We start from the raw sequence: 19,997 nt of genomic DNA on the forward strand, positions 1-19,997 counted from the left end.
CAGCTCAGGGGCGCACAGGGAATCCACATCAGACAGAAGAATTGCACCCCTGTTTTCTAAGCCCCAGGGCACCCCCTAACCACGGAGCCATCCTTCCTCTCATAGTCAGCTCCTTTCCTTGCCCATCCTATTTGCTGTATTCGCCTGCTGCTTCCTATCTTCAGCTCTTCAGGCCATGGCCCATCTCTCCTGAGAGATCTGTACAGCGCCTAGCGTAACGGGGCCCTGATCCTGACTAGAGGCATGCCAAGCACCACCATACTAAGCGACACATGCACGGAGAACGTGAATGCGACTTGTTGCAGACACTGCCAAGGAAGTTCCTGGGAGAAGGGGGCTGGAGAACAGAGGGGACTGCTGGGGCGTGACCTCCTCATGCTTCTTACTGGGAGGAAACTGGTGTCTGAGTGGGAGCCCCACCTGCAGACGGGGAGGCCCCTTGCTGTGATGCAGGGAGAGGCCCGGAAACTGCTGTGCAGAGCAGAGCGTCGCATTGCAAGGGACGCTCCGGGGCTCTGTGCCGCAGCTGCCCCGACCCAACCATCGTCCCCAGCCGCCCATCACCAGGGTGTCTGAGCGCCTGCTGCAGACTCAGTGGCCAGTGCCCCCAGGGAGCAGAGCAGGGCAGCAGCAGCAGCGCCCAATCCAGCCAAGAGACGGGGCAGCAGGGCCTGTGAGCGACACCTCTGCAGGCTAAGGGGGGGATCGCTGCCAACCCAGCCAGAAGGTGCATTGCCCAGCACGAGCTCCAAGCATGCTGATCTCACCAGGCTGCACTTTTACATCCTGGACCTTGGGGCAGCTTCTCGCGCCCTCTTGCACCAAGCAATCCTTCCCAAAGCCCCTCTCCCCAGGGAAGCAGGGGAGGTGCAGGGACATTGCCACAGCACGAGAGGTGCATTTCTACCCCCCCTTACCGGGCTGGCCGCTCACTAGCCTGGGGGAGCCAGGCTGCTGCCGTAGGCCTCCTGGCAATGTGAAGGGTAAAGCTCCTGCTCCGGGAGTCACGTGAGCACTCGAGAATCTGACCTTTCCTTGACAGAGGGGAGGGGAAGAGTCAAAAATCTAGACCCTGATTGCGGAAGAGAGCTTGAAAACGCGACATTTCCCTCCCCCCCCCCACACACACACCAAGAAACAGAGCCCGGCGTGTTTGAACATCTCAGGATGGTGGCGGGGGGTGTTAAGATCCGCCTCCTGATTTTGGAAGGTTTGGAGGCGGTAACATACATCCCAGCAGCCCCAGCCATGGGCACAGCCCTCGCCGCACCAGCCAGGCTGCTGGGATCTGGGGGGTGATTGAATGCAGCTGGCTCCCTGACAGGAAATCAGCTAGCAGCTGAACTACCCCTCACCTGGTGGCAGGAGAACCCCCGAGGTGCACGCCTGGTCTGAACGCTGCAAACAGACCGGGAAAGCACGGGGGCAGAGGGGACAACTGCTGGTGGAGAGAGAGAGAAAGGGGGCAGCTTTTACCCCCGGCCCCCCAATTTTGTAAGGGAGAAAGGTTTTTAATTTTACTGGAGGCTGTGGGAAAGAGTGACTGAGGGGGCCGGGGAGCAGAAATGCAGAGGTGAGACAGGACGGCAGAGAAACAAAGGTCACCACCAGGTCAGTAAGATCCCAGACACACCTCGGGGCATTCAGCTGAAGGGAGCCGGGCTGCGTGAGGATTAACACCTGCAGGGGCCATGGTGTTAAACATGCCATTGTGTGCACCTCCTCTACTGCATGTGTGATGCTACCACAATTCCTCTGGGCAGCAGCCCTTTGGCGCCAGCCCCTGGGGAGATACGCCCACGCTAGTTCAAACCCGGTTCTCCAGGGACTGGCAGACAAAGAAAGGATTATTGGACAAACAGCCTGGCTTTAAATTCATGCAGGGCTTTCTTCCGGCTCCCGCAGCCAGACAGGATCTCTGGTCCCCCCAGGGCCCTGCTCTATGGGGGAGGGAGAAGACTGGGCCCCAAAAGAGTGGGTAAGTGCTTGTTCTGAGCTGAAGCCAGGAGGAGATAGAAACCACAGGGCGACGTCGGGAGGCGGGTGTTGAAGGACCCATAGCCCATGGTAGGGATGAGGCGATCTCTGCCTCGCCTAGCAGCATGGGGGTCGGTTCTTGCACCGTTTTCTCTGCCGTGCTTTTACTGTCCCAAAAAACTAGGCCGGCAGAGGACGTGAGCTACGGTAGCAAGAACTGAGGGGAGCATCGTGCTGCTAGGCACCGCCCCGTGAGGGCCAGGAGCTCTTCAACCTGGGCACCTGCCCCGCGGCAGGCAGGGAGACACGGGTCTTCCCCCCAGAGCGGTAACGGGGGGGGTGCAAGAGGGCCAAAAGTGGGGATCCTTGCGGGGGGAAACACAGGCCCCGTTGCTATGAAAGGTGACAACTTCTGAGCAAAGGGGGACACAGCTCCTGCCAGCCTGCTACTGTAGCTGCTCCCAGGATGCTTGCTCCTGGCCTGGGAAGGGGAAGGTACCCGAGGGAGCAGGGGGCTGTGTATGGGGAGAGGGGAGCCAACAGCTAGGAAAGGCCCACCTCCACGCGGGGGAAGCTTCCATCACCCAGTGCTTTACTGGTTACACCAGAAATACAGTGCCCTACCCCCGCTCAACAGCCAGGCACCCCCCCTCCCCGGTGAGTCTCGCAGCCGCCCCCCGGCTTGTGTGAGTCCAGCAGCTCCATTGGTTCCTGTCCGGCTGCAACGGCTCTTGAGACATCCCCTCAAGAGAGAGAGCATGGAGTCACGGTCTCCTTGGCAGTAGGGCAAGGTGGGGGGGCCTGTGAACCAGCCCGCAGGGCCCCCCCCCCCACTCCCAACGGCTGGGGGCTCATTTCACCCAGCCCCGGCCAGGTGGACACCATTGCGTAGACCGTCACCTTGCAGACGCTGCATGCAACCCCGTGTAGAACAGCACGCCTTACTGCCAATGCCACCGGGCACCCCGGCCAGCCCCCTACCCAGCCCAGCCCCCACAGGGCCAGCGGAGGCACGATGCAGGGATTAAAATCCCCCAGCCCCATCTTGTGCCCAGCCCTGCAGATAGCTGCAGGGAGATGGACAAGGCGAAGAGCTCTGAAGGGCCCTGCGAGGAGAACAGAGCCGTCCAGGCGCAGGACACCAGGCACTTGCTAGGAGACAAAAGCGTCACCGCCTCTTTCTTTCCCAGCTCTGCGATGGGGGAGGGGGTGACCCGTGGCTCAGGGCCCCACAAGACCAGCAAGCCCCCGGCCCGTGTTACACGCTCCTGCCTCAAGGTCCGGGCGGCTGATGCAGACCGGACCTTGCAGAGAAGCCTGTGCGCTGCACAGCTGTTCTCACCACCCCTCCCGGCAGCCTGCGCTGGCCCAGGTTTCTAACCCCCCTCCGTCTCCTCCCGCCTCCCTCTGCAAGTGGGACAGAACGGGGGGGGGGGGGGCGGGCCTGTCTCCCCTGCCTGCCGCACAGTCTCCTGCACTGCACCCACAGGCCAGGTACACGGTTAGACAGCTGCAGGTGGAGCAGGAACTGGGAGGGGCAGAGCGTGTCCTCCTCGGCGGGTGGGAGGGGGGGGCGCCAGGGGAGAATTCAGAAGGCAAAGATGCCTCTGCTGAAGGTCACCAGCAAGCACGTGCACGGACCTTCCTCCTGGGATGGGCAGAGGCATCTGAACGGGGACGGGGAGCGCCGCTCGTCACCTTCACTCTCCGCTGCCCACCTCCCGTCCTGTGACCAAATGGTAGAGGAATGGGATCAGCACGCCAGAGGCTCAGTAGAGCCCCCAGAGTACAGCGAGGGGGGTGGCCCAGCTTGTGCCAGGGGATGAGGGGATGCAGGGATCAGGTCGGCACTTTTGGGCGTCCACTTGGCACAGGGTCCGGCTCCTCAGCTGTCCCCGTTGATGGGCTGCCTCTCTCCGCCCAGCAGATTCTGCCTCTCGGCTGGGGACCGGCCCCAGGGCAGCCTGGCGAGCAGGGGCCGGTGCAGGCCGTTGTAGAGGGCGGCGCCAACCAGGAGGATGAGGAAACCCAGGATCTCCAGGCCGTGGAAGGTCTCCCAGCCCACGGCCAGGCTGACGGCCCAGATGACCACGGTGCGCAGGCTGTCCAGCACCATGCGGGTGGTGGCGCTGATCTCCTTCGTGACGCTGATGCCGGCAAAGTTGAAGAAGGCGATGCTGCTGATGTTGCCCGCCAGGGCCAGGGCGATGAGGGGCCGGCGGCCGATCTGGCAGAAGGCGTCCAGCGGGTCCTCCAGCACCCCGCGCGGATTGCCGCCGAAGCTGCCGGCCGGGATGTAGTACATGGGGATCAGCAGCAGCGACAGGATGAAGAAGCCGAAGAAACCTAGGAGGGAAGAAGGCAGCGAGGAGGGGGGTTAGGTGGTGATAAGGGAGGTGGGGGGCAGACAAGCCAGGAGCAGCTGGCCTGGAAGGGATTTCCTCCCACCAGCTTCCCCTTGCCACACGGGTACAGACTTGAGTGACCAAAGACGCGGCCGGGGCCACCCATGAACACTTCAGCCCACGCAGGCTGGCTCTAGCTCGGGAGGCTGGGATGCAGGAACTGTGACGTGGCTGGCGGCATCTCCCAGTGCTCGCAGCAGGAAGGCTCAGACCCCGGCTCCTTGCTCAGGAGGCATCAGAGCCACTTGGAATCATAGAAGAGGGTTGGAAGGGACCTCAGGGGGTATCTGGTCCCACCCCCTGCTCACAGCACGACCAACCCCAGCTAAACCATCCCAGCCAGGGCTGTGTCAAGCTGCAGTTTCAAAACCTCCAAAGATGGATTGTCCCCCACCTCCCTAGGTAACCCATTCCAGTGCTTCACCACCCGCCTAGGGAAAAACCTTTCCCTAATGTCCAACCTAGACCTGCCCCACTGCAACTTGAGACTGTTGCTCCTTGTTCTGTCATCTGCCACCACCGAGAACAGCCTAGCTCCATCCTCCCTGGAACCCCCTTTCAGGTAGTTAAAGGCTGCTATCAAATCCCCCCTCATTCTTCTCTTCTGCAGACTGAACAAGCCCAGTTCCTTCAGCCTCTCCTCATAAGTCTTGTGCTCCAGCCCCCTCATCATTTTTGTTGCCCTCCGCTGGACTCTCCCCAACTTGTCCACATCCTTGTTGTAGTGGGGGGCCCAAAACTGGACACAATACTCCAAATGCGGCCTCACCAATGCCGAATAGAGGGGAATAATCACTTCCCTCCATCTGCTGGCAATGCTCCTACTAATGCAGCCCAATGTGCTATTAGCCTTCTTGGCAACCAGGGCACACTGCTGACTCATATCCAGCTTCTTATCCACTGTTACCCCCTGCTCCTTTTCTTCCCCTCCTCCACCTTGCACCCGGTCTGGGGGTGCCCCTACGCCAGCCCCCTGCAGCCACCTACCCTCCGTGCCGACGGCTCGCAGTGGGTGCACGTCGTGTTTGTAGACAAACTTCTCCTCCAGCACCATCTGGATGGCGACAATCACCTGGGCCATGATGATGAGCAGATCACCTGTGGGCGGGAGGAGAGAATCTGTGGGTCTCCGGACACGGCTCCATCCCAGACGCCCGGCCGGCTGGGCGCAGTAACCACCAGGCCAGTTTCCGCAGCAGGAAGCTATTTGCCTTTGGTCCCCCACTGCTGGAAGATGTACCACCGGTGATAGCCCCCCCTTCGGATTCCTTCACACCCCGCCCCCAGCCCCAGCTTCGCTCCGCGACCCCCCCGCCCCACGTACCGGTGATGACCTCGCTCAGGTTGTGCTTCTCGTCCCGGCTGGTGCTGACCATGTCTGCCAGCCCCACCACCACCAGCCCGGCGATGGTGACCAAGATCCCCAGCCACTGGCTCGGCACCAGCTTGCGGCCCAGGAAGGCCACCGAGAGGAGCCCGGTGAAGATGATGACAGCCCCGCGCAGCATCTGGAAGCTGGAGGCGCTGGTCATGTTCAGGGCTGCGGAGAAAGCGCCGCCTCATGAGTGGAGCTGCCTCCCCAGACGCGCCTCCAGCCCGCCCCCCCCGCCGGCTACCTGCCTTCCAGCTCCGTGGATGCACCCCCAAGCTGGACGCCCCCCCTGCTCCCTGGTCTCCATACCTGGCCATTTTAGCATGGGACTCACTGTTCCCCTGCAGAGCAACACATATGGGACCAGCTTGCCTGCACACCACTGCCCCTCACTTACGGGCTTGCGACCCCGCCCTCTGGTGGTGGGAAGCCCCAAGACTAAATGCCTTTATACCAGTACAGCTCGCGGAGAATCTCCTCCAACTCAAGCGCTAGGGGCCTGGTTTACCACAACCGGGGGGCACAGTTCTAGCCCTCCCCCACCCCCAAAAATGCAGCGCATGAGGGGTTTTAAAGCTGGGAGCCATGGAGGCTGTGATCAGGCCTACACAGAACATTTCAGCTAGAGCAGCCGTCCTGGGATTCAAAGCTCCCTGCGCCCCCACTCCCTCAAACGGCTCCAGACTGCAGAAGGATGTGGCTAGGGAAAGCCAGTGACCGGTAATTAAAATAGGATTTAATTACTTTCAGTCTGAGTTACTGCCAGCCAGCTTCTCCTTTCATACGCTTTCGGGCACCTTCACAATGAAACGTGCTTTGGCACGCGCGTGTGGGTAGGTCACCGGCTCATCTTTGCTTCCCAACCAGGATGTTTAATGGTGGACTTTAATGGGGGCGGTTAGCTTAGTGCTGAGACCTTGTGGAAATGTCCGCCCCCCGCAGATCAGCTTGTGTTTTGTGGTGGATAGTTTTATTTCCTGATTTCAACATGCCAGCAAGAGAACCCCTTCCAGGGTCTTCTCTTGCTGCGCTGTGTGAGCACCACATGCTAAATATCTTCTCACACCACCAGTCGCCCTGAAGAGATTTGTGGCTGTGAAGCTACACGGCCCCACAGCAGGTACATTTTATGCCTGATCTAAAGCCACTGCAGATGGCCATGCTCCTCGCTGGTCTCACGAAACACACATGCCGAGTTTTAGCAGGTGTAAAACGGTCACTGGACGTGAAGCGCTGGCTGCAAGTTCTTTCATGACAAACTCATTCGCCATCACGTCAGCACAATGCTCTGGAACTGGCCGGCATAACCATCAGCCCAAAGAGGTCTCCAGATCGTCTTGAAGAGGAAGAAATCTGGGCTTGCGTTGGCAAGCCAAGCGTTAGCTACAAAGGAAGAACTTGCTGACGAATGCTGGCGAGGTGACTGTCTCTTTTAAACCACAATGAGATCATGTTTCTCTTTTCCTCCTTCACCCTCCTCTCCTTGCTCTGTGTCTGAAGACAGGCCTCTGGCTTTAAAGCCAGTCCTCCCCCTACCTTGCCCCTCGTGTTATTTACAACTGGGCAAAGCAAGTGCAACTCACGGCAAAAAGTGAGACGTGGCAGCGGTTTCCACCCACTCTGCACACGTGTTAATGAGGATGACGCAAGGTGCAGGGCACTGGGGAATCAGGCCCTGAGTGTCCAGAGGGGTTTAATTAAAACCAATTTTCAGAAAGGACATCGGAATAGAAGACATTCTTACCCATTCATGGATACAGGTCTTCTGGCCTAGATGATCAGGGGATGATCAGAGGAATAGGGGAAGGAGTGGGCTGAGATTAGAGGCTACACTGGGAATCAGGAGACCAGGGTTCAAATCCCAGCTCTGCCACTGAATCGCCGTGTGATTGTGGGCAAGTCACTGCCCTTCTGTGCCTCAGTTTCCCATCTGCACAATAGAGATAATAGCCCTGCCTCCCAGAGGGGTTGCAAGGAAAGCTATGTTAAAGACTGTGAGGTGCTCAGAGACTCCAGTAATAGGGCCAGATAAGTACTTTAAGAGAACTTCAGAGAGTGCCCTGACAGGGGGCAGCTCTCTCGCCGAGAAGGCCTCATCTCTGGAGCACTTACAGGAGATATTGTAACTGAACACACATCGCTTGCTTGCCTGGGAGGTTGTATTTTTTTTTTTTTTGCAAAATAGACCAGTGATGCAGTGCTCTTGGGGGGGAGGGGGGGGGGAAGGAATCGGGGGTTCCCCTCGCCACCCTCCCTTTGCTAATTTTGACCGGTTGGCTCAGTCACGCGGGGGGTGGGGGTGGGAGGGGGTAGTTTCCAAATGAAAATTTTCAGTTTTTCTCCCTGTTGGAAGGTGGGTTTTCCTCTTGTAAAACCAAATTGTGGAGAGTTCAAATCCCCAGGCAGGACCAACTGCAAAAAGTCTTTAATTCCACAGGGTTTCAAAGTCCCCTCCGCCTGCCTCCTTTCGCTCCCCTGGACCCTGAGCCGTGTGCGGCGGAGCCCCCAGCACTTACCCACATACATAATGCTGGTCCCCGTCATGTCGCACAGCGCCGGGGGCAGGAACAGCAGCGGGTTGAAGGGCCGCGGGGGGGCCATGCTCGGCTCCGCTCTCTGTCTATCCCTGCAGACCAGGAGGTAGAAGGCAGCCAGGCAGGAGAATTCGCCCAGGAACATCCCCACGGCCTGAAAACACGGACACAGCAGCTCTTAAATGACTGCGCACGGGGAGGATGCCCAGCAGAGACTGGCCATTAGGTATCTCAGGGGGGCAGCTGCAGATGCAGAAAAGCCTGGGAGACGGGGCGGGGAATCCAGCTGTGCCCCTCCATCCCAGCCTGTAGCATCCCCTCCAGCACTGCCAGTTCCAGAGGGGAATTTAACTAGACCTCAGTCCTGGCCTGGGCAGGGCTGGATTTTACATTCTACGCGGCCGTCTCCGCCCGTTGGCCAGACAGCACCGAGGGTGTCTCAGCGTGCCGGCTGGCCACGCTGCGAGCGGCTGTGCGGTCCGACCGGCTGCCCCCCCCCAGCGCCGGAGAGCTGAGTAGCCAGGAATGCCGCTGGGGGTGGTGGGGAGAAAAATCAACTGAAAGAGAGCGGAGCATCTCCTGTCACGTGCCATGGCCGCTTTCTGGAGTTCACCTTCTGTTTCGGCACCACGGGAGACCATCCCAGCGCTCCAGGAAAGGTTCTGGGATCCGGGCTGGCCGCCTGGTGGTTAACACACTGGCCGGGGGCATTGGGAAGACAAACCTGGGCTGAGTGGGGTGCGCGTGTGCCCCCCATTACAGCCGGGAGGAACGCCCAGCTGGATGGCTAGAGACACAGCCCCTGGGATAAGGCCGTACCTGGAGAAAGGGATGCTGGAAGCTGTGCTCAGGAGTCCCCCTGCAGCCCTCTGCGTTGAAGTTATCAGCCCATCTGAAACAGAGACAGAGGGGGGTTGGTCAGAACAGGAAACTGGTGCAGAGTGAAACCCGGCGCTTCCCCTTTCAGCCAGGCAGCAGCTCCAAACCAGGGCTTGGCAGAAAAACGCCAGCATTCGGAGGGTTGGCGGAAAGGCTGGGCCGGGAGGCTCTTGCATACAGCCACCATCAGGAGAGTCTTGGAGCAGCAACAGCCCTTCCTGACTGACCAGAGCCAGACACACCCCCAGCAGCCCAATGCCGCATGAGCGGGACTCTACTCCGGCCCACACCTCCCCAGCAGTGGCCGTGACCGAGCTCCTGTCACAAAGCCACGCTACCGGGGGCCAGGAGAAAACCCAGCCGCGGGACAGTTGGATTCAAACCGGTGACCCCTGGTTTCTGAGACCTCTGTGCTAACGCCTGTGCTACGGAGCAGGGTCCCTGGGCCCCTCAGTGCAGAGAAGAGGTTGGCGCAGGTGGGGAAGCGACGCGCAAGGAGAGTCAGAGGCAGACAGTCGGCCCGGCAGCCTCAAAGAAAAAGAAACGCCCCCCGCGGCTTCGCCAGGCCCCTGAGCAGTGACTTTCCAGAGCAGACCAGCAGGCCCCAGTCCTTCCGCCTCCCGGGGAAACCCGTGCGCAGCTGTAACCGGGGCAGGTTCTTCCACAGCCAGCGATGAAAAGCGGCCTCTAAGTATGGCGGCGGGGAGCGGGCGGGCATCTCTGGGATTTACGAAGGAACATGGCTCACCCAGAGACAGCTCAGCCGAGCCAAGGGAGTCCTTCCTTTTCCAAACCAACGACTCTCAGCACAGCCTCGTAGCAGGAGCACAGTCCAGCGACTCGAGCCGGGGCCTGGGATACGGGACCCCCGGGCGCCAGCTGGTGCCGTCAGCCCGGGCCGTCATTTCCCACCCCGTTGTGACACGGCGAATATTTGCCCGACACAAGGCCAGGAGAGCAGGTGATCGGTCTGGAGACTTCGGAGATCTTCGGGTGACAGGAGCGACGGAGAGCACTGGCTGATCTCTGCCACAATGATCTCTTAGCCCTGTGTCGCCCGCTGTCTGTTGATGATTACCTAGGGCTAGCTGAAAGACGGAGGAGAAATTCTTCTCTTCTTCTCCCCTTCCCCCCCCCACTTTTCTCATCCAAGGAGATTTTTCAAGATTTTTTTTTTTACCAGCTTTTTGGCTACCCCATAACCCACTAGAGGTCACAGAGCATCTCACAGCATTTCATGAATGAAGGAGCTTTGGTCAATATCACAGACAGATCACAGGTGTATCTGGGATGGGAGGGATCCATCTTCCCGTCACATAACGTGGCCAGTTTGTCTCTATCCTGTGCAGCCTGCGTCACAGAACCGAGAGGTAGAGAGAGGTTTTCGGTCAAGTCCAGCTTCCTGCAAAGGAAGGATCACTTCCTATCTTCAAAGGCTCTGTCACAGCACCCTGCAGCAAGAGAGGAGTTCTCCAGCTACACTTCCTAGTTACCGGGGCTGTCTGTTGCCCGCAGGCTACAAGTTCTCTAGCAGCTTTAGGAGGATGTTTTTGGACTGAATGCGAAAGGAATTCATCCAGTGTGTTTTAACATTAAACTCACTCGCTTTAAATAGTACCCAACTTGTCCGTGTGTTACATGTCGATACACTGACAACATTATAAAAAATAATTGCTGAGGATTAGATTGCCAGGGGGAAGCTAAAAAAAAAAATTGGGGGATTTTTAGTGGTATGAGGTTGTAGGATAAACCCATCAACTGAATTTTTTTAAGCTATCAGCAGCATCAGCAACAGTCAGCAATTTAACTGTCTCTGACATCATTAGGTTCCAGAGTGAACATGCCGAGCTGAAAGGGGCAATCCACCCCTCCCTTAGCGGATGTTTCAGCCGGGCTGCTGCCTCAGGAAGACCACACTGCATCTCTTTACATTTGGAAAGTTCACTTGACAGCTATAAATACCAGACCCTCACAATCCTGGAGCAAAGGGTAGAGCAAGGATCACTTGCTTTGAAAGGCGCACTTTCCTGTTCAAGTTCTCCATCTTCACTCCCCAAAGCTTCTCTCTCGTTTGAAGGGTTATACACTGCACCTGTGGACTTTGCCGCAGAGTACACAGTGCCTGGCCTGTTGGACCTAGCCTGGCACATCTCCAGGAGCAGACGGACCATGGATCAGAACAGAAGAGGACTGTGTTGGTCTCAGAGAGCTGCTCCAGCCATCTCGGCTACCTGGATTTCTGTCCCTAGAGAATAAGTCCAACTTGTTCAGGCAGGAATCACTAGGCTGGAGCTTTTTAGTTAGTCTGGGACAGCGAAGCTCAGAACGGTCTTTGTTGGGAGCCGTCGGGTATGCTTCACGAGCAATGCCAGAGCCGCACGCTCACAGATTTGGGGAAATGGTTAAAAGCAGCGGCCTGCTCAGCCCAGCTGGGGAACAAAGGGAACTGCGTTGCTTTGAGACGCTAGCAGCACCATCCGTGCTCATCTGTATCAGCAGGCGAGCCACGGAGCAGAGAGTCACGGGTTCAAGTCCCCCACATCCGGGACTCCTGCCCAGAATTACAGTGCAATACCAGGCCCATCTCCCAGCGGCGGGGAACACAGTACCCAGTTCTTACACTGCAGTCGGTGCTTTCAAAACTGACCGCAGCCGGGGCACCCACTCAAGCCCTCACTCGGGGCAGGTTAGCGGAGGAGCTGCTGATCTGCAGCCATTGCCCTAGCGGGCACTCAGCAGAAAAAACCCTTTCCCCATCCCGGCAATGTTTTCAAGAGTTTTACATTTTTTTATCATCATTCTGAATTGGATCCACAACCACCATCTTGAAAAGGTTTGTGACCTAAGCCAAGAAGTTTCTGTTTGGGTCAAGCAAAATGTTTTACTTAACCTTCTCGCTTTTTAAAAAAAAAAAAAAAAAGAAATGCGTCTTGGCAGCCCAGTTAGCTTACATTTTGTAACCAAGCCATTTTGAACTGGAAAACCTGAAGAGGTCCAAAGGAATAATTCCCAAATTATCTGCAACAATCCCCTTCCCCCCCCCCCCAAGTTGGGAGATTTGTCAAAACCGACCCAGTCTTGTGAACCGTTTCAGCTTTGACAAATTAGCTTTTTTTGGGGGGGGACCAAAAAAGCTGATTGATTGAGGAGTTCCCAGCCAGCTGGATTCGCAGTTTACAAAGCTCCTGACATGCAGCCAAGGTAAAGCGCTGTTCAGAGACCACCCGAGTAGCAGATACTTCCCGCTAAGGAAAAGGTTACTTTCGAAGGTGCCTGCAGACACAAACGCTGTCCCGCGGCCAAGCGCTGTACAGATTTGCCTGGAAGCCCAGGGGTTTTGCACAAAGCTGTAGATTTCCTGGCACGGCTTCCAGCCCCTCCCTGGCCAGGACTGAGAGCGAGGCGAACCGGACACCTCTGTGTAACAGATGGAGTGAAAGAGCCACGGCCGCTGGGAATCAGATGTTAGCACGGCATTAATCTTTGCTAAATCAGTCATGGTTGGGGGCAAGAGAGACAGCCAGGAGAATCCCTTGACTCAGGGAACAAGACCCCTTTGCAGACACGTGCTCCTGTGTGAGCAGAGATGAGGGGGCAGGGACAGCGGGAGGCGGAGGGGTAGCCATCCCTGCTGCTGCCTACCGCCCTCTTCCCCCAACGTTAACCCCTCTGTAGCCAGGGAAGCTCTGGAGGCAGGTTTCTGCATCCAGCAGAGATGAACTAGCAAGCTACAGAGTGTCCAAGCCACGGGGCCAGCCCCACCCCAGAACCGCACCATCAGTTGCCCAGCCTAGACAGGAGAGGGGAGAGCGTTCCTCCCCTACGGAACAACACTGCCTTTGCCCTGCTTCCCCGCGCCCTGCGCAGTCCCGCCCATTTGACACCGATGCCAGGTCACATCCGCACCCGCGCTCGGCTGCCGCCTCTCTTTCCAGCTGGCACGCTGCTCAGCGGGAGCTGCCAGCCCAGCCTCCCGTCACGCTGAGCGAGAGAGGGAACAGCTACGGGGTCCGGGCACCAGTTTTGGATTCCAGCCACTCCCCCGGCTACAAATCAGAAGCCTGGCCACAGCAACTTCGCTGCCTTGGAAAGATGAAGGACTGAGCAGGTCTGGACTTCAAGGCTCTACCTGCTCTGGCTTGAGGCAACCTCCTACACAACGGTCTCCCTTGCTCCTCCAACTCTGGCGCAGAGGAGGCACGACCTCCTCCACCCCAGAGGTGGCTGCAATTCAGACACAAGGTCTCAGCAACTAACTTTCGATCCTCTGTTCTGGGCAGCAACTGTGGGGTAAACAGGGCGTGCTTCTGGTCCTGCCTCTGTGTGAATCCAATCTGTTCCTAGACTGTTTTCTTAGTTCCCATTTGTTCCTAACACCCCACCCCAACCTCCCAGACATACCACACATCAGAGAGTCAATAGAAATCCAGCTAGCTGAGCTGAGCATTTCACAATGTCAACAGCCAGGTAATTAAACAGGCCATGGCGCTACAGACAGCACGGAGGTCCAGGGATTGCCTGTTTTCAGACACGCAGAGCAGGGCGGGGATACAAAATGCTGTCTGGGGAAGGGATATTTGATGGGAGGGCGGGGGAAGGATGTTCCCAGGGCTTTGTTCTTAGATCGCAGAGCTGTTGAGAAGAGCCGAGTTCAGGTAGTAGCTAGGACAGGGTAAAACTTTCTGCACTCTGCTTCCATCTTTTCCCCCCACCCCATCTTTTTGGGAAGAACCCCTGGTCCGCCACACACGTTTCCCCCCTTCATGCCACAGGGGTAGAGTTGCTCAGAAAGCTTCAGTGCAAAACACACCCCGTTTCATCGAACACTAAATGCAGGGGGTGCGGGTTTCTAGCATTCACGCTGTCTGGGACGGCTCATGACCGGCCTGCGCACCCCCGGGCAGACAATCCGAAAACAGGGCGGATGCCCCAAACTGTGGTGGGGTCTATAATTAGAGTTCACCAAGCCACTGACAAACGGGAACTCCTGGATCCCTAGACCAGTCTTACCACGCAGTCCCAGATAGCCCCCATAGACCCTCCAGTCTATCTTGCCACCCAGACAAACTAGACTTCACAATAAATGGTCACTTACACAATAAAAAACATTAAAGTAAAAAAAAAAAAGAAAAAAAAAAAAAAAATCACACCACATACAGGTTGCTCCCAGTCCCTTAGCCCAGATCAACTGGTCCTCTAGACCTTACACCGAAGACTACTCGAGAACTAGCTACCAGTGTTAACTAACTAAAGGTTTATTAGCTTAGACAAGGAAAAGAGTTTCTGAGAGATTAAAAGAGGTAAAAAAAAATCGGTTTACAGGTGAGGTAGCAGAAATGTAGGAATCTGCCAGTTTCCCAAAAGTCTCTCGGGGCCACCCACACTAACTCTGGGCATCCTCGTCTTCTCGTTCAGTTATTCTGCCCCGTTAGAATCTAAACAGGCCAGAGCTGAAGGATCTTTCCCTGAGTCCATTCTTGCAGCTTCTTCTCACAGAAGACAGGCTGACAGGTCACTACCCATGTGGACTCTTCCTTTGAAAGCAGAGAGAGAGAGGACACACCAGGGTCACTTGCTTTGAAAGGCGCACTTTCCTATTCGAGTTCTTCATCTTCACTCCACAAGGCTTCTCTCTCCTTTGAGGGGCTAAACACACTGGAAACGTTTGCTGCTCCATGACAGCGGGATGCAGAGAAGTGAGAACAATGCATGCAACCTCCCACTAGTTTTGCGGCACTTTAACCACCAAACACATTCACACCTGTAACAATCACTTTGCTCTCTGCTAATAAACAAGCGAATTGGCCTGGCTTCCCGCTATGCATTTGTCAGTGTTCAGTGAGGCCCGGGGCTCTGGTACGAGCAGGCACCTGGTCTGCCAGCATCACAAGAGCCACGCTGAGCAAGGCAGCTTCTGGTTATCAGCAACCTTTACCAGAGCACAGATCTCATCCCATTGATCTGAACGTTAACAGGATTCGGATGGGGTTTTTTTGTGCAGGGAGAGGTCGCATGCAGCCCCGTGTTCCCAGATACTCCTGTTCCTAGCGGAAAGCCCAGCATCCAGGCTGCAGGGCCCCCCGCCACCCTACCCACAGCTTAACTTCTCACTTGGCAGCGACAGGACCCCTGCATTACCTCCTGCAGGCAGCGGGCCCCTGGCCGCCCCCCTGCTGCTCTCTCAGACACAGGCCTTTCGCTCCTAGGCAACTTTCGGCTAACAACTCTTTGCTGGGAATTGAGAATCACACACACACCATCACAGAAGATGAGGGTTGGACGGGACCTCAGGAGGTATCTAGTCCAACTCCCTGCTCACAGCAGGGCCAACTAAACCATCCCAGCCAGGGCTTTGTCAAGCCGCAGCTTAAAAACCTCTAAGGATGGAGATTCCACCACCTCCCTAGGTAACCCATTCCAGTGCTTCACTGCTCTGCTGGGGAAAACGGTTTTTCCTAATATCCAACCTAGACCTCCCCCACTGCAACTTGAGACCGTTGCTCCTAGTTCTGCCATCTGCTAGGTTGCTACTAACTGGTGGCCACTGTATTTCCCAGAAACATGCTGATTTTGACTAAATTTTCCAAACAGGAAAAAGTCAAAAGCACTTTTCTACTGAAGTGAAAGTGAAATTAATCAAACCGAATGGTTCTCTGGTCTCAGGTGGAAATATTTTAGAATCGCCATTGTGCAGGGAAGTTTTGTTTTGTTTTGTTTGTTTAAACTTTGACTCAGAACAAAAAAGAAAAGAAAAGAAAATCTTGTTTGATGTATCAGAACGTCCCCGGGCATGGACATTCTGGTTCCCAGCCCACTCAACATATGGAGTGCTGCTGCTGCATCCAACTTACGTCTCACAGCTTCCATCAGTCCAAGACACTTAGTGGAACCCCAGTCAGATCAGCAATGTCCATGAGACACCCGGCACACGTGAATTCAAAAATCTACCAAGCAGATTAAATGGCCCTTGGATTAGAGGCCACCTAAACGGGGGTGGGGAAATCAGGAGAGGCAGAGATGAATGGAGAGTTTTGTTGAAGAGAAGCAGGGAGTGTGGGTCACATCTTGCACCAGGAGCTCTGTGCTTTGGGCGTCAGGAAGGATGTGTTGGGCGAGCACGTGAAATGCAGCAGCGAAGCTCAGCAGGAAAAGGTAGAAGGAGCAGAGGTCACAAGCCAGGCAGTCATGCAGTCGGGCGGGGGGCACCCTGCTATGTAGCAGAGTGGAAGCTGCTTTCTCAGCTCTGCTCATTCATGTCTTTCAAGACAAGTCAGCAGAGCCTGACCTCACCTGCCACATGACCAGACACGCCCTCCCACCCAGAGCCCCGGCCACCACACTGACTCAGCTCTGCATTTGGCAAGACAAGTTTAAAAAAAAAAAAAAAAAAACCCCAAAACCTCTCTCTCTAATCAGGGGTGTCTGTTGAGACAATGTTTGCCAAGGCAGGGACTGGCGATGTGGGGGTCACTTACTGTGTGACCCTGGGCAAGTCGCTTTAATTTCCCCGTGCCTCAGTTTCCCCATCTGATATTTCATTAATTGCAGCAAAGCCCTTGGACACTACAAAGACGGGGCACAGAAGAGCCAACAGACCACGCTCAGAGCTGTGCTCCACCCCGCTACTCGCACGAGAAGCCTGGAGATCAGATCGTATTCTTCCCCGCACACACTTAGCGGGAAGGGAAGCAGTCGGCTTCTCCTCTCTTTTAGTGGCTGCAGAGGGAAGGAAACCCTGTTTCTAACCTACCGCACACCTGTCGCTTTACACCACTGGAACCAGGCCTAGAAATTGGAATCTAATTAGCAGCAAGTTTATACACAAGCTCCCCCCGGCTTGAATTAACCCCAGCCTTGGGGAAGAGTCAAACCCCACAGCTGGGACCAGCCCATTGACTGAGGAGCATAGCTCACTCTCCTGCCTTGATGCAGAAGTCTTAGCTTTAGAGACGAACCGGTGCAGGCCGGGCTAGGAGATCTCAGCGCACCGGGCTCACATTGAAGAAGAAGCATTCCTGATCTGCAGTGGCCTGGCATTTTCAGAGCGGGGGGGGGAGGAAGAGAAGTAGGCAGAGAGATGGCTGGAAGAAATCTCCCCTCCCGTGGTGCAGCGCTGCCCACCGAGGGATATTACTGCTTCCCTGGTGGAACTCGGCATTAGCCACCCTTGGAGAAGAGGCTGGTCTGTTTCAGGGCAGCTTCCCTCATGCTGAGCCATCTCATGCCAGGAGAAGCCCCACCTGTGAAGGACGCTGAGTCAGCCACGGCTCCTGGCTGTTGGCGGGAGCTGCTGTGAGCCGACCTTCGAAGGGTTGTCCCCGCCGCATGACCTCCAGGGTGTGGGGCGCACGCAGATGGCTCTGGGATGACAGCCTCTGCCCCCCCGAGAGTCTTTTGGCCCCGGATCCGAAAGCGCTGGGCCCAGGAGAGCGGGACATGCGCCCGGCTGCCTGGCCCAGGGGGAGAATGGAGGCACCGAGAGGGATGTGTCCGGACCCACATGGGCAGCTGGACTTTAACCAGACCAGTGCAGACAGAGGAGCACAACTCCCCCCACCGCCCCACCCCCACCTGGATGCAGTCACAGTGGGACACAGGGGTCTGACCCATCCCCACCCCAGGGGAAGGGAGGGCCCCAGCCCCCCAACTCCCTTCCCAGGAGAAATAAGGTCCAGCCAGCCCCCACCTATTTACTGAGGGGTGTAGAGAGACGGATGGACCCCCCCCCCCCCCGTGAGCCCAGATCAGAACCGGTCTCCCCAGCCCGGGGCCAGGCTCAGTCCCATTGCAGCCGGGGGCAGGGCGGGGGGACCAGACGGGCCCGGCGCAGAGCCCAGCTACCAATCCAGCCCCCCCGCCTTGCGCTCCCACAGCGGGGCGCAGCTCCAGCAACCCCCCACCCCCGGCCCAGTTGCTCCAGACCCCCCGTCCCCGGTGGAAGCGACTCACTTGGCCGAGAGGGTGTTGAGGGAGCCGGTGAGCAGCATGAGGCCGGCCAGGAAGAGCTGGTACCGGCTCCAGGCCATGCTGCGCTGCTCTGCGCTGCGCTCCGGCCGGGCTCCCCTGCTGCGCTGCGCTGCTCTGCGGCCCCCTGCCCTGCCCTGCCCTGCCCGGCTCTAACAGCCCAGCCCGGCCGGCTGCAGGAGGGGGAAGAGGAGGACTTTTGGTTTTGCAGGAGGAGGAGGAAGGGGGTCACATGATCGCAGTCAGCTGAGAGCAGAACCTCGCCCAGCCCTTTCTGTTTGTTATTTTAAGCCGGCCCAGCTGGGGCTGAGCGGAGCAACCTGCGCTGCGCTCGCCCGGCCCCAGCCCCAGCCCCAGCCCCGGGGCTGGGAACCACCCACGAGGGCTTCCAGCCTCAGGTGTGCTCCTGGGTGCAGGACAAGCAGGCCCAGGGAGCGCCCCCCCCCCGGCTGAATTTGGGGGGCTCTGAGCCAAGGAGGCACCTACGACGAAGGGGGGGAGCGATGTAGGAAGGGGGGCGATGTACGGAGAAGGGGGGTGCACCTGCTGGGGTGGAGGTGCGTAGGGAAGGCTGCTCCAAGGAGAGACAGCGCCGAGGGCAGAGCAAGGCGATGGGCCTCGGGGCGACGGGTTAGAAAGCGCGCCAGCCGCCTTGTGGGTGGGTTTCCTACCAGGGACGGATGGTAGCTTCTGTGCAGAGACGCGTTGAGCGGACAGGGCAATTCCACCCAGTCACCGCTACGCGGACGGAGCCTGATAATTTGAATAGATTCCCAGGCCAGAAGGGACCATTGCGATCCTCTCGTCTGACCCCCTGGATGACGCAGGCTGGAGACCTGCCCCACAATCATCCCTTTGGATCTAGAGCAGCTCTTGTATTTTTTTTTTTAAATCCAGTCCTGGTGTAAAAATGGCCAATGATGCAGAATCCACCAAGGCCTGTGGTAAATTGCTCAGTGGTTAGTTACTCTCACTGTGACAAATTGACACCTTATTTCCCGTCTGAATTTTTCCTGCTCCAACTTCCCGCCAGTGGCTCTTGTTAGACCTTTTCCTGCTAGGCTGAAAGGTTAATAGCCCTCTGTGAACACAAATATTTGTTCCCCCTAGAGGTAAGTACAGACTAAGAGCGTGTCCCCCTGGAACCTTCTCTTTGTTAGGATAACTAGGTTGAGCTCCGTGTCTCTATCATTATAAGGCATGTTTTCCCATCCTTTAATCGTTCTCATGGCTGTTCTCTGAACTTTCTGCAATTAATAAACATCCTTCTTGAGTCGTGGACACCCAGAACTGGACACAGGATTCCAGCAGCAGTCGCACCACTGCCAAATACAGAGACATCGTAATCTCCCGGCTCCAGTTTGAGATTCCCCTATATAAATCCCAGGATCGCATTAGTTCTTTTGGCCACAGTGTTGTCCTGGAAGCTCGTGTTCTGCTGATTATCCACCATGACTCCCAAATCTTTTTCAATCACTGCTTCCCAGGAGAGAGTCCTTCATCGTATATGCAAGGCCTACAGTCTTTGTTCCCAGATGTATATGTTACACTGAGCCGTATTAAAATGCATATTGTTTGCTTGCACCCATCCCACCAAGCGATCCAGATCTCCCTGTATCAGTGACCTAGCTTCTTCATTATTTACCACTCCCCAATCTTTGTGTTGTCTGCAGACTTTATTCGTGATGATTTTATGTTTTCTTCCAGTTCATTCATAACAATGTGAAATATTGTGTGAACCGATCCCTGCGGGACCCCACTAGAAACACGCCCGCTCGGTGATGATTGCCTATTTACAATTCTATTTTGAGACCTATCAGTTAGCCAGTTTTGAATCCGTGTAATGTGTGCCATGTTCGTTTTGTA

The 19,997-nt window shown here is 56.7% G+C and overlaps 1 protein-coding gene across 1 annotated transcript; it reads right to left on the reverse strand.

Moving 5' to 3' along the window:
* Positions 1 to 1,806: 1,806 nt before the first annotated feature.
* Positions 1,807 to 18,271, reverse strand: SLC35F6 (solute carrier family 35 member F6). Its single transcript, XM_067534038.1, has 6 exons — positions 18,117 to 18,271; positions 9,108 to 9,180; positions 8,271 to 8,442; positions 5,707 to 5,922; positions 5,370 to 5,480; positions 1,807 to 4,323 (listed from the first exon to the last, which is right to left on the reverse strand). Exons 1-6 carry the CDS (start codon positions 18,191 to 18,193, stop codon positions 3,863 to 3,865), a joined length of 1,110 nt encoding a protein of 369 aa, XP_067390139.1. The 5' UTR covers positions 18,194 to 18,271; the 3' UTR covers positions 1,807 to 3,862.
* Between the last annotated feature and the right edge of the window lie 1,726 nt (positions 18,272 to 19,997).

The sequence above is a fragment of the Emydura macquarii genome, unplaced genomic scaffold, assembly GCF_026122565.2.
Source record: "Emydura macquarii macquarii isolate MOO-44397 ecotype Brisbane River unplaced genomic scaffold, CSIRO-AGI_Emac_v2 contig_3372, whole genome shotgun sequence".
Taxonomy (NCBI): domain Eukaryota; kingdom Metazoa; phylum Chordata; order Testudines; family Chelidae; genus Emydura; species Emydura macquarii.